The sequence below is a fragment of the Telopea speciosissima genome, chromosome 5, assembly GCF_018873765.1.
Source record: "Telopea speciosissima isolate NSW1024214 ecotype Mountain lineage chromosome 5, Tspe_v1, whole genome shotgun sequence".
Lineage (NCBI taxonomy): Eukaryota > Viridiplantae > Streptophyta > Magnoliopsida > Proteales > Proteaceae > Telopea > Telopea speciosissima.
Genome location: NC_057920.1, coordinates 68,839,073 through 68,853,126, shown reverse-complemented (window position 1 = coordinate 68,853,126; position 14,054 = coordinate 68,839,073). Strand labels below are relative to the sequence as shown.

Below are 14,054 nucleotides of genomic sequence, written 5' to 3'. Positions count from 1 at the left end.
GTGATTGAAGTACTAACCATTGGTTTTTGCATAATAAACAGCTAACATATACTAAAAACAGGAAGTTAAATATGATTCTTATTCCATTATAAAAGCACGAAGAAAGCAAGTCATCCCTCCTCGTTCAATAATTTTTTAGTGACAAAAAAAAAGAAAAGAATATGAACTATTATGATGACTCGAAAGCATATATAGCCTATCGAGGTAGAGGCGAAGTAATGAAGATAGAGTTGAGTTGAGTTGAGTAGTGCTCTGCTCGATCTCAGATCTCCACCTGTTAAGTACGCTAGCTAGCAAGGTGTTGTACGTGTTTGGAAATGGCCATCGACTGCTATGGTTGGTTGCCTAAGACGCAACATATCCCCAAAGATGGGAAGCGTGAGATGAGCATGGAGGAATTCAAGCAGTGGTTGAAGCGGTTCGACGCCGATGGAGATGGTCGTATAAGCAAAGAGGAGCTCCGTCAAGCCCTACGTAGTGTTGGTGTGCGGTTTAAAAGGTGGAAAGCCAGACGTGCCCTACGCTCTGCTGATGCTGATGCTGATGCTAATGGCTTCATTGACGATGACGAGATCCAAAACCTCGTTACCTTTGCAGAAAAGCACTTGGGTGTGAAGATAACACCTTACTAGCCAGCTTCTCGCTCTCTCTCGCTCTCTCTCTCTCTCTCGGAAATAAACATGTTGTAATTATGTAGTACTTATGGCAATTACCATGTACTTACAGTGAAGTGTGAGGAGTTGAACTGTCTATTTTTTTTTTTTTTGTAATAACACTTTATTTAGATAACGCGAAAGCTCTTGGGTCTAAGGTTTCATAAATCAAAAAATCATGGTTCGGCCATCGTATACGGTAAGACCCTCCTGTCAGAAATTCAGCCAAGCAGTTATTCTCTCTTGAAATATACTTGAAAATATAAGTTTCAAAACACTCATAAACTTGAACTATGTCCTCCATAATGTTTCGAGGCAAATTTAGAAAACTTGAAATTTCTCTTTGTGGATGAAACATCACAAATTTGTTGTCATACTTTAGGAACACACAATCAAATCCTTCTGGCTCCGTTTAGTTGCCAGGGGAATTAAAGGGAAGGGAAGTGAAATTTTCATACTTAAAAAAAAAATTTTTGTAATCATTATCTCATGTGACAATTTCACTTAACTCCAAATCAATCCATATTTGGTTATTAAATTTCACTTTACTTTGCATCCAATTCCCTTTGATTTAAAATGTAAAATAAATATTACATGTAAAATGTATTCTTACTAAATATGGTAAGAAATTTAAGTAGTTTATTAAATCACATGGGATAATGATTACAAAAATTTCTATTTTAGGGTTGAAAAGTTTTCCTTCTCTTTCTTTTAATTCTCCTTGCAACCAAAAGGGGCCTTTGGGATTTTTTTTTATTTTTTTTTTTTATACGAAAATCCTTCTGAGATTGCTATGGAGGCGAACTGTTATGTGCTAGACCTGGCTCCTATCCAGTCGAGGCAAGGGCTGGACGGTCCAGCTCCCACCACGGCTAGACACGATCCTTTTCCGCTTGAATTTCTTGACTTGCTTTCAATTGTGTTAGTTGTATGTGCTTAGCTTTTAAATAGCACAAACTCCCCTTTGTATTTCAGAGCAGCCCACTTCTTAATACATATTCATTTTAAAGGCCAACAACTGCCATGTGGCAAACCGATGAAAGAGTCCTGAATTTTCTGAATAACGGTAGACCCCTCAACTCACGTTTCAAGTTTCAGCCTTACTGGAGGCTTCCTGGTTGAAGTAATATTTCCATTTATTCATCATAAGAGGAGTCCCCCTTGAAGCTACAAAAGATTTGGCATGATATCTAGCATAATGCATGAAAGGGTCCTTGGCCAAGCATAGGATGGTTTGAAAATCATTACGAAAATTATTACAAGACGTTTTCTTTTTCCATGGCGAAGCCAGAGCAATTTATTCGGGTTGAACTCCTTTAATCTAGTTGTAAGGCTGGAGAAAGGCCCTTCAATCTTTACGGATCTGATGGAACTGCATCTCTAACTACTTGTTCTGCTGAAATAGATACATCTGAGAGCTGGGTCTTTCTGCCGGGAGATGCATAAAACTGACCCTGCTCATCACCCATGAAAAAAAAGACCTGGACTGGTTTAAATACCATTCTTTTTCACTTTATCCCACCCCACTCACTGTCCCTCATGCTTACAAAAACAAAACCTTTTTGTTGTCACCTTGCATGGACAAACATGTTGAGGATGTATTCAAATACACAAGAAGGTATTTGATTGATTAAGACTCTGAAATTTAACATGCGAGTTATCTAGAATATGCTCTCTTAATCCCAATGCACGACATTCCCGCCATTGTATATTGGGGGTCTAAATAGAATCATAATGCAATCAGCTTTACCCCCCCCCCCCCTCCTCCACTTTATAGAGAGACTGTTTCCCGATTCGAACCCGCAACCAATACGTCGCAATGGAGCAACCTTACTGTTACAAATTACTGAGAGAAGAAACACTAACCATTGTATCGAACTAACAACCACATGGGAAGTGAATAATCGGCTTGTGGGAGTGGCTTGGTTTCCTACCATGCACATTTAGGAACCGTTAACCTGTATTCCATTGTTAGTTCAGATTTGTATTGAAGATTTTAGAGGTTTGTAAGATCTGGAACCACAAGATAGACCATGATCCAAACTAATGAAACTTAATTGAAAAAAGTAGACATAAATGAGGGAGGACTCTCTAAGCAAGGATGGTACTCTACACCCTCTCACATTGATTTTTTTTTTTTTTTAAATTGTTATTTTTTTTTTAAAAAAAAAGAAAGAATTACGAGATTACTAAAGATTGGGTTTGAGTTTACTAAATTAGTCACACAATTTTTTTTTTCCTTAAATAATCCAAAACAAAGATGTAATGTGAACAATTATTCTACATATTTGGATATTGAAAACGAGATTTTTGAGATTGACAATGATCATTCTTTCTCTCCCTTTCTGACAGAAAGAAGTGAGGAATCCTCTTTTCGATTCTTACTCTCCCACTCCAGTCATGGCCTTTCTTTCTATTATTTCGAAAGTAGCTGCTTCAGCATCAGCCACTCGAATTTTTTATATTCCGTTTTATTTATCATCAAACAAATGACATCTTCTTTTGGAAATGCTAGCTATTCAATTCTTAGCATGATATTGGGGAATCTCATTGCTATTACTCAAACAAGCATGAAACGTATGCTTGCATATTCGTCCATAAGTCAAATCAGATATGTAATTATTGAAATAATTGTTGGAGACTCAAATGATGGATATCATGCTGGATATTACAAAACTACCCAAAAACAATGCCCCATCTTCACCACCCATCTTTTTTTACACATTTTTACCCTTGACTTCCTTATTCCACTTCCAGCCTCCTTCCCTCTCTGCTGATCACTAGCTATCTCTCTCTCTCTCTCTCTCTCCTAGTCCTCGTCCTCCTCTTCCTCTTCTGACCCCTTCACACTCTATTCTAGTGAATTCTGAGTTGTTTTGTTGAGTTTGAAGAGCTGAATTAGTGTTGCTTCTAGTTTTCCTAGTGGTACTAACTAGGATTTGTCTATGCAAGCTCATCTATCCATCAGATTAATTCCTATGATATTTTACAACCCATGCATGAATGGGTTTTCTAGGTAATCTAAGATTAGGATTCAGATATCTCGTAGAAAACCAGATTCTCAGGAATAGAACCCAAAACAGATTAGGAGAAGAATCAAAAGTTTTACAGGTAGGTTTGGATACTGTAAACTCTTCATGATCATCAATGTTTACCTCAACCAGGCCATCATTGTTTAATGTCACAGCTAGCTAGCAACTGGAGCAGCTCCATATATACTTGATAGGCTTAAGCTGCATTCCTGATCAAATTATACAAAAATACCATTCCTTCCAAGAAATCAATGTCATTCAATATAAAGTAAATTAGTAATAATTTTTTTTTAAATTATTTTTATAATCACAGTACAATCTTAATTTGGACCATTTGGATGTTCAAAAGAACAACCTGTGTTTCCTATTAATCTAAAGGGGTATCCTACATGAGTCTAGGCTAGCCGCGCTAGTTTTTCTTGATGAGCAATTCTCAACTTAAGCAAGGGGTACCCTACATGAGTCTTGTTTCACCATTCAACTTTGCTCGAAGTCATATTCATTTTTACCTTGATGCAATCCGCATCTTTTCTCACCACTTCTTCCTAGGTCCTTTTGATCCATCCCTAGTTCTTCTAGTCCCCTAAATGCACCTCACCATTCCTCTTTACCTATGCATTTGGAGGCTTTTGTCAAAATATTCAAACTATTTCAAATGATTCAGTAGTGGTCTTATACAATATATTTAAGATAAGAGTAAATTACTCCCCCCTCCCCTCGATTATGCTCTAATGACAAACCCCTCCCCTGGGTATTGAGTAATGACTCTCCCCTCCCCTATATTAACAAGATTCTATCAACCATACCCATTCTGTTAAAAATGGCTGTTAAGTGATGACATCACCTTAAAAATATTCATTTAAACCCCAAAATACCCTTATTTTTGTGATATTCCAATAATACCCCTAACCATATCAAAACCCTAAAAACATCTCTAGACCGTTTCTCTAGTGTGAGTAATGGTCACCACCACCCCCGCCACCCTCACAACGTCCATAACCATTGTCGCATCCACCGCAGAGCAAGAAAGCCATCCAATATTAGAGAATGGTTGGTATTTTTTTTGTTTTTGGTTGAACAGTTGGTGCTTTCAAGGTTGGGTACTGGAGGTTATGGCAGCCTTTCAGATAAGGTGGTGATTCTTGATCATATCCTTTTTTCACTGTTTCTCGTTCTTCTTATCTTTTCTTCTCAGTACTCAGGTCAGATCATAATCTCTCTATCCTGCGCATAACTTCCTAATTTTTTCTTCACAGTTATTAATCTATTGGTTGTGTTTCTTGTTCTATAATTTTAGATTTCAACTCTGTTTTCAAAATCAATCATCAAAACCCAATATTTTTACTGTTTTCCAAGAATGCTTCTTCAAGTAGGAATTCTAAATTTCTCAATCTTAGAATCTAATTTTTTAATTATGTTTTCAAATCTAGGTATCAGTTTGGAATCTTAATTTATCGTTGTTTTCAAAACCAGATCTTTCTACTGATTTCATGGAATCCTAATTCCAACCTGTTTTCTTAAATCTCCCTGTTTTGAATTGAATATTGAGTTTTGAGTTAAACCTCAGAGAGTTGAGTGTTGCCTCGTTGAACAGCGTGTGGACTGTGGGACTGTTGGTATCTTCCCTAGCTTCCTCCTTTCCCCCCCCCCCCAGTAAGCCTTCTAATCTCCCTTTTCTCTTTTTGTTCCTTCTTCCTTTTCTTTCTTTTCCTCCTCCTTCCTTTACCTCGTATCATCTCTATTCTGTTCTGGCGCTAGTGCTGGTACAGCAAGAGAGGCATCGATCTCCCTACAGTTTCCTTCTTTTAATCTCAAGTTTTGGGACTTTATTATCTAGCAGTGGGCGATCCCTTTCTTCTAAAGCTCTGTTCGAGATCCTACTGGAATCGGGAAGTTTCATTCAAATTTCAGGTTTGGTTCTTCATTCTACTGCCAGATCTAGTTTCAGTCTCCTCCGATTCCTTTGTTGTTGGTTGTTCCGACATTATAACTGTTCTATTTGAGAGGACTAGTAGTGGGGATCTCTCACCTGGAATTGAACCTTGACCATATGACAGTTTGAACATCTGAATTCTTACTGGACTTCGGTCTGGAATTATTCTGTTGCGTGGTGATATGCTGTGTGTGTCTGAGTTATCATTTCCTCACCATGGAGACCCTTTGCGTCAGTGCGGCAGGGAAAGGGCAAGGAGAGAGCATCAGTGGGCACGGTGAGAGGGGTTGCGTTGGCGGCAGGGTGGGGGCAGAGTTGCAGGAAAGGAATTGTAGGAGGAGGAGGAAGAAGAAGATTCAGAAGAAGAAGAAGGAAGGGGTAATATAGTCTTTTCCTATCACTTAACAGTCCTTTTTAACGAAATGGGTACGGTTGATAGAATCTTGTTAATACAGGGGAGGGGAGAGTCATTACTCAATACCCAGGGGAGGGGTTTGTCATTAGAGCATAATCAAGGGGAGGGGGGAGTAATTTACTCTTAAGATAATGGTATTGAACAAAAAAGACTAGACTTCATTTGTTGTAAGTTCCCAAAAACGTTTTTATTTCAAATACGAAGATAATACATATGACCATTGAATTTACATACTAAATTTTGAAAATCTAAAGAGTTTTATTTTTTTTTTTTAAATAAAGTGAAAAAATAATCCCACATCGGATGTCAATTGTGAAAGACCCATAATCAGTAATAAGCATAGATTGGTGACCCTGAGTACCCAATGGAAACTTCGTAGAGGTTAAAAAATCTTTCAAAGCAATCATAAGAAGCCTAGGCCAACGACCCACAAAGAAGCCATTAGACTAAGCCTAGCTACTCATGGATAAGTCGTAGACATTCTTTGAACCGAAAACTTTAAGATGGCTGAGAACTAGAAACCTTAAAATCCCTTTGAGAAGGCCAGCAAGCCTCTTTGGGCGATGTCTTACTTGCAAAAGACATAGAAGGTTGCTTACCAGAAAGAGGAAAGGGAAATGTTATAGGGATCATTACCATGGATTGGCTTGAAGATTAGAAACCATGGGTAGCTAGGCCAATCTTCTATGTCCAACTCGACCTTGAACGCAGTCAAAGTTGGATTTTTCTGGCCTTAAGTCAGAGTCAGGTTAGGCTGGGCTCAACTAAAGAGACTCAGGGTTGGCCGGGGTTTTAGAAGGCCCAGCCCAACCCGACTCTATTGCAATCCTAATTATCCACCATATGATACAATTTTCAAAAAATCTCATTGGTTATAGTGTGTAGATTCTTTCTTACACTGCCGTTGTAGGAACCTCTCCCTATGAATCTTAAATTACGTTGCTTTTTAAAGGAAAATCGAAACCCACCCCAAAAATCCCGATTTCCTCCAGCAGCGGTCGGCGATGGCTAAGAGTTCGAACAGATATTTGAGCAAAATTCTATAGATTTAGGGCAATACTGAGTGTCATCTTCAACCTACGTTTGGCCCTCCACTGAAGCTTGGTGATTCACTCCGGCCTGCGATTTACCTGGTGCTTTCAGGATTCGACGGTATTCCAGGTTCTTTCTTAGAACTCGGATCTTCATTTTCTCCCTTGTCTTCTTGGCTCTATTTCTTCAATCATTTTTGCTTTGTCTTCCTTTCTCCCTTGTCATCATAATCTTTTGTTTTGTTTTGCTTTTTGTTTAGATCTATCATCATGTTGTTCTTTCATTTATAGGGTTTGGTTTCAAGATCTGACGGTATTTCAGGATTTATAAAATAACTTGGATCTTCTTTTCTCCTCGTCTTTCCTTTGTTTTTTTATCCCGCATCTTCTTTCTTGCTGCTCTTGCTTTTGTTTTGCTTTGCCTAGTTTAAATCTATTAATCTGTTTAGTTGTGACCGTCTTTTCCTGTTGTTAGAGTTTCTTGGTTTTCTTCTCTCTGTTTTTCCCGAGTTTGCCCCTCGCCTGGAGATCTCGGGGTTTTAGCTCCGTCTATTTTCTAATCGACCTGTACTTTCTTGACCTGGCGGTGGTTCTGGAAATAACATAGATCTCGTTTTTTTGCTCTTTCTTTTTTTTTTTTTTTTTTTTCATAGCATTACTCGATTGATCTGCTCAGCTTCTTCTATGGTTTCTATTCTCTTTTCTGCTAGATTCAGTAGATACAGTTTCTGAACGATTCCGGTCCGATCAGGGTGGGTATGGGATCTGTTTTCTTCGAAGGTTTTTGAGGTTGCCTCTAGTTTGCAATTATAAAGCACTTCTCCTGCTTCGTAGTGTCTCTTACGATTAGATATATTCTGTGTTTGTTCCGTGGGATCTATTATCATCAATTGTCTTTTCTAATTCCAGTGAGCGATGTACAACGGCATTGGATTGCAGACCCCAAGGGGGTCAGGTACAAATGGATATATCCAGACCAACAAATTTTTCGTGAAGCCAAGGAACGCCAGGGTGGAAACTAAGGGATTCGAGGGAGATCAGGGTACCGCAGGTGTGAAGAAGGCTAACAGGGAGATCCTAGAGCATGACAGAAAGCGGCAGATTCAGCTGAAGCTTGTGGTGCTGGAAGACAAACTGATTGACCAAGGATACACAGATGATGAGATCCAGGAGAAGCTCGAAGAAGCAAGGAAGACCTTGGAAGCTGCTGCAACCTCCGAGGAAAGTGGTGCGGGAGATGGCTTGATGAGTGAGAAAAAGTATGATTTCTATCCTTTGTATATTTTCTAATTTCCCGTTCTCTGTTAAACAAACTCTATTGTGTCTGTGTTGCTTTAAGATTCTCCTTGAACAGAATTTTAGAAGGATGGTCTTCTGATTTTGAAGTGAGATTTTTTTTGTTGGGGATCATTTTTCCTCTTGTTGTATATGGTGGTCGAATCCTCTTATTTCATTGTTCAGTTTTAAGTGACATGAATGACCTGTTATTCACGTTATTAACTATGCATTCTGTTTGTCTCCTATAGAGTCAGTATTGGGGCTTAACATTCTAAGTAAGAAATAATAAGTAAGCTAAAGCTACCTCTCGCCTTCTCAAATGAAGCATCTATTTCTGGAGCTATAAGAAAAACACACTTTTTTTAGTGGGCCTTGTATATGTCCATAATTCACGTTCCTTTTCATCTTTGCAGCCCCTCACTATAATTTTATCTAGTGTTTAAAATTGGCATGTTTATTCCTTGATTTTCTTCTATGCTTATTTGTTCTGGGAAGTTTCAAAAATTCTGATGTAGCAAACTACAGTGTTAGTGTTATAGTCGACGTTGCATCCATTTCACTGGTCAAGTTTGACTCCCAAATGAGTAAGGGAAGTGACTCGAAACTTAGTCCAAAGTTTACGTAACTGTTAGTGCTAAAGTAGAATCTGGTAGCATTTTTGTAAATCTATGGTCACTTTATACTAGCTTTTGATGACTTATCCTACTTGGGTGGAGTTGAAATTTGACCAGTAAGACGGGTGTGCGGTCTTCTATCACATGGACCCTATCCTGTCTGCTAATGTTCAGGGGTTAACTTCAATAAAATTGACTTCAAGGATGAAGCCTATAAAATTCTTTTTGTGTTTTGATGCATGCAAGTAGAATTTCAATGTTCTTGCTGTTACCCATTTTTTGTATCTTATGGTTGAACGGATTTTGTAGGGTTTCAGATACACAGACCCACCAAATTGCTGCTAGAAAGGAAAGGCAGATGGAGACTCTTAGGGCTGCCCTTGGTATAAAAATGGGTGGTGACAGTTCTGAACTTCAAGAGCAAAAACTGAAAAAAGAACTTGGATCGGAGACTGAAGGGAGTGATGATGAGAGCAATGAGGAGACCCCTCCAAAAGAAAACCAAAAAACTGGTCCAAAGGAGGATCACAAGGAACAAGAAGAAGGGGAATATGCAATAAATCAGCGGGATAAATACAGAAATGGAAGGGAGATGGCACTAGTAGAAGATTCTAAAGCTGACAATGATGCCCCAAAGAAGGATGAAAAACTGCATGGAAATAGAAAGCATGAAAGAGGGGGAGATCAATTGGATGAGTTGATGACTAGAGAGAAACGTGACGGCAAAAGAAGAGTTTATGACAGTGATTCTTCTGCTTCAGAAAGCAGGGAAAAACATGGGAAAGGGATAGAACGCCAACATCAGAAAGGTAGCAAGGGAGGTGAGCCTAAAAGTGATTCTAATACCAGTAGTGGGAAGAACAGGCAAAAGCATTCAATTGAACACAAGAAAAGCAGAAGGCATGATAGAGAGAGTGGTGCTGAAAGTGATATTGATATCAGTAGCAGGAAGAATGAGAGAAAACATTCATCAAAGCAAAAGAAAAGCAGAAGGCATGATAGAGAGAGTGACACTGAAAGTGATTCTGATAGCAGGAGCAGGAAGAATGACCATAAACATTTAATTAAGCACAAGAAACACAGAAGACATGACAGTGATGAATCTGATCCGGACAGTGATGATGTTAGGGGAAGAAATGCCATAAAGGAGAAGCAAAATAGAAGAACTCAATGGAAGCAGGACTCAGATGATGATTCTGGTTCTGATGACTTCAGAAATGATAGAAAACAAAGGAGGAAGGATCTCTCAAAAATGAATAGAAGACATGATTCTGAGGATGAAACTGATTCTGGTAGGGGAAGCAGAGATGGGGAAAAAAATGTTGAGAAAAAGAGGGATCATAGTGGCAGTAGAAATCATGAGGCCAGCAGAGATGGCTCAGAAGATAAACGGAAAGCTTTCAGAACTGGCCAAAAAAGGCATGGTACCAGCAGCCAAAGGTACAGTGTGGATGATGAATCTGATGATGATGGGGAAAGGAAAATAGAAAAATATATCAGAAACAGAAGAAATGATATTGATGACAATACTGGCATGAAAAATGCAACAAGGCCGGTGGGAAGACAAAGTGATAGAAAAAGAAAGGAAAAATCTCCAACTAAAGACAGTGAGGACAGTAGTAGTTGTAGCGACTCTTACAGCAGCAGTGGTGACAGTGATTCAGACAGCAGCTGTAGTGATTCCAGTCTTGAGAGATGCAGGAAGAAGTCCAGTGAGGAGGTGGGCAGGAAAGGGTGTCAAGATGATATGATTAACCAAGGCAGAAGAGATGTAGAAGTATCTGCTGCAGAGGAGAAAAGATTAAGATCTGTAACAATTGGAAGTGATGAAAGGAGGAAAAGTAGAATTCATCCTTCCAGTGATGGCAATGACAATCTCCATTTGGAGAATGAAACATTGGACAGATTGGGGAAACAGGAGAAAATGAAAAACTATGATTCAAGGAGAGATAAAGACACTGACGGTTATGGGCATCAAGAAATGAGGAGCAAGAGGAAGCTGGAAGATGATTACCATGATGATCAACCGGTATTGAAATCAAGAAATCAGAGTTCAGGAGAAGTGAATCATACGGTGCAACTTAGGGATGGACAAGCCAAATATGAATCAGATAGAACTTACAGGAACAAAGATGACAGAAAGAGAGAGGAGTACTCCAGTTTCAATAAATCAGAAGAGAGACGATTACATCTCGATCGTTATAATGAAGAATGTGGAAACAGGAATCAAGGAAAGGAAGAAGAAAAGGAGCGTGGAAACAAGTGGAATGAAAGGGGGGAGGAGGAGGAAGAGCATGGAAGTAGAATACGCCGCAGGGATGAAGAAAAGGAGCGTGGAGACAAGAGGAATGAAAGGGAAGAGGAAGAGCGTGGAAGTAGAATATGTCGCAGAGATGAAGAAAAGGAGCGAGGAAACAAGAGGAATGATAGGGAGGAGGAGGAAGAGCTTGGAAGTAGAATACGTCGCAGGGATGAAGAAAAGGAGCATGGAAACAGAAAGCATGAAAGAGATAAAAAACAAGAGCATGGAAGCTGGAGGAATGGAAGAGATGAGGATGAGCATGGAAGTAGGCGACATCTCAGAGATGAAAATGAGCATTGGAGCAAAAAACACAGAAGAGATGAAGAAGAGAGAGAGCATGGAAGGAGGAGGAATGATAGGGATGAAGAAGAAGAGCATATGAATAGAAGACATTGTAGGGATGAAGAAGATGATCATGGAAGCAGAAAGCACAGAAGAAATGAAGAAGAAGGTGGACTGAAAAGGTATCGAAGAGATGAAGAAGAGATTGGAAACAGAAGATATGGAAGGGATAGGCAGGAGGATGCCAAGAGGGCAAGGTACGATGATGATCCTCGATCAAGGGACAGAAGTAGGTATGAGAGCAATGGCCATAGTGATGATCTGCTGAAACGGCAATGAAGAAAGAAGCTTGTTCATCCTTGCAACAATTGACATGGTAAGTTTGCACAAAAATTTACTTTAAAGCTCCCTTTGTTTTGATGCATGGTTGGAAGTAAGTATTTTCTTTTGTTTTACAGTTTAATCGTAAAGGTGATAGATACCCTTGGGTGCTTCTAAGTCACTTTTGATTCAGTCTCTTTTGTACTGACAATGTGTAGCCATTTGGATAGATGGTGTACAGCTTTTTGAGAGGCATGAGAAGTACGTGGTACTGTACTTCTCCACTCTTCGCTGGCTGGCCTGAGTGCAAATGTTGAATTCATTCTCAGTGGTGTTTACCAAATTTGTGTTTGAAACATTCCCCCCCACCCTTTAGAGCGTGAGATTATTGACCTTGGGGACATTACTCTATAGTTTAGTATTTGCTAGAAGAGATGTTTTAATTTTTAGAACAAAAATCAGTCCAAGGAAGAAGAATTTATAAACAAGACAATAAAGAGCTGTATCCTTTGATGGAAACACATGGGTAGAGCCAATGAATAATTTTCTTCTAGAACTTTTCCTTGTCTTGGAGTTTACCCTTGGCTAATTATTAATTAAGCTTTAATATTAATATTGGGAATTTTCTAGTCATGAGAAAATGGTGAAGGGCTGAAATTATGATCATTCGGTAATATTTGTATGGTTTTTCTTGATATAGGCAGAGTGCCTGTTGTGCTTTTGGCTGCAATCACCACTTATAATTGTTACTACTTTTCAGTTGTTATTATCACTGTTCATGTCTGGTGGTTGAGTTGCCTTTCTGATTATGTTTATAATGGTTGCTTTTAGTGATGAATGATGGGATGGCAAAAGCTGTGGGAAGTGAGAAAAGGTAGGTTAAGGTGGACAATTCAGTGCTGATTTGATTGAAGGAGGATGCTGTGGTCTTCTCTCTGTTTGTTTTTTTTTGTTTTTTTGTTTTTTTTTTTGCGTTCTTTTCCTTTCTATAAAACTGCAGAGAACTTATCAAAGTGGATGAGTGTTTAGTTCTAGGTATGTCTTGGTTTGGTTACTGTAAGAGATATCTGGATTCTAAGAAAGTGTATTGATCAAAGATAATATGTAGTTTCGGTTATTGTTAAATACTGAATAAAACTGCAAGCTCTTTAACAGGTGGTGTGCAAATGATCTCTGTAAGGTATATGGGTCATGGGAGTGACACTATTGAGGGAGTTCGTCCTTTATTATGGTGATGGAGAGACTAATTCGTGAGATGAAATCGACCTAGAATACATTCCAAGAATGCATACTAAACATAGATTAAATCAGCCAATTACTTGATTTCAAGTTGGTATATTTGATTTCATGGAGGGTGGTTGATAATTTCGCTCGCCCCTGTCAAGGCAGAGGGCCACGAGACTAGGTAGTTTTTTTGTTTCCTAATTTTTATTACGTGATACCCCATTTCTATAATTCCAAGAAGTGGATTTTTTTTTTTGGGAGGGGGCGGGGTTTGGGGGCGCAACTGACAAACAATCATAACCTTATCCCAACTAAATGTGTTTGGCTGCATGATTTAATAGAGATTATGATAGTAATAGAATAAGAGAAGTAAAAAGAAGTAAGAGGAGTAAATTTAAAAAAGAAAATCACTAGAGGGAGAAGTCCAAACAGTAGTCAAAGTAACATCCCAGGAACATTCCTCTACAAGGGGTTGGTTACACAGGTCTTTGTTCTCCAAACAATTTTGTTTGCGGTCATACTAGGATCGAGACCTATCACATGCATATCCTTTCTTATCACTTCTCCAATAGTTTGTTTAGGTCTACCTTTATCTTTTAGCTCCGTCAAACTGAATCTAGTTACTCTTCTTTATTGGTGCATCCATAGGTCTCTGTTGTACATAACTATAATGCCTCAAGCAGCTCTCATGGAGCTTCTCCTGGATTGGTGTAACTCCTAGTTCGGTTCTAATACAATCATTCTTTACTCTATCTGTTCTGGTCTTGCCATACATCCTTCTCAACATCATCATCTCCGCTACATTCATCTTATTTATAATACTCTTATTAACTGTCCAACATTCCACCCTATAAGTCATGACGGTCTTATAACTGTCCTGTAGAATTGCCCCTTAAGTTTACCAGGCACGCGATTGTCACATAACACTCCTGAAACATCTCTCCACTTCAGTCATCCTACTTTAATTCT

General features: G+C 38.9%; 2 protein-coding genes across 7 annotated transcripts; both read left to right on the top strand.

Moving 5' to 3' along the window:
• Positions 1-317: 317 nt before the first annotated feature.
• Positions 318-632, top strand: LOC122663367 (probable calcium-binding protein CML18). Its single transcript, XM_043859044.1, has one exon. It carries the CDS (start codon positions 318-320, stop codon positions 630-632), a length of 315 nt encoding a protein of 104 aa, XP_043714979.1.
• A 7,192-nt stretch (positions 633-7,824) lies between these two features.
• Positions 7,825-12,719, top strand: LOC122661643 (protein starmaker). Of its 6 annotated transcripts, none has more exons than XM_043857105.1 (4): positions 7,825-8,323; positions 9,266-9,796; positions 9,890-11,916; positions 11,999-12,017. In XM_043857105.1, exons 1-3 carry the CDS (start codon positions 7,980-7,982, stop codon positions 11,877-11,879), a joined length of 2,865 nt encoding a protein of 954 aa, XP_043713040.1. In that variant the 5' UTR covers positions 7,825-7,979; the 3' UTR covers positions 11,880-11,916; positions 11,999-12,017. The 6 variants fall into 6 exon arrangements, with proteins under 6 accessions (XP_043713040.1, XP_043713041.1, XP_043713042.1 ...); XM_043857106.1 differs by having other exon boundaries at positions 9,266-9,856; positions 9,950-11,916; XM_043857107.1 differs by having other exon boundaries at positions 9,266-11,211; positions 11,368-11,916.
• Positions 12,720-14,054: the final 1,335 nt, after the last annotated feature.

Coding starts and splice junctions, on each gene's coding strand:
- LOC122661643 (XM_043857103.1), top strand. CDS start 7,980: ATGTACAACGGCATTGGATTGCAGACCCCAAGGGGGTCAGGTACAAAT. Junction 8,324..9,265: donor GGCTTGATGAGTGAGAAAAA/GTATGATTTCTA, acceptor CGGATTTTGTAG/GGTTTCAGATACACAGACCC.
- LOC122663367 (XM_043859044.1), top strand. CDS start 318: ATGGCCATCGACTGCTATGGTTGGTTGCCTAAGACGCAACATATCCCC.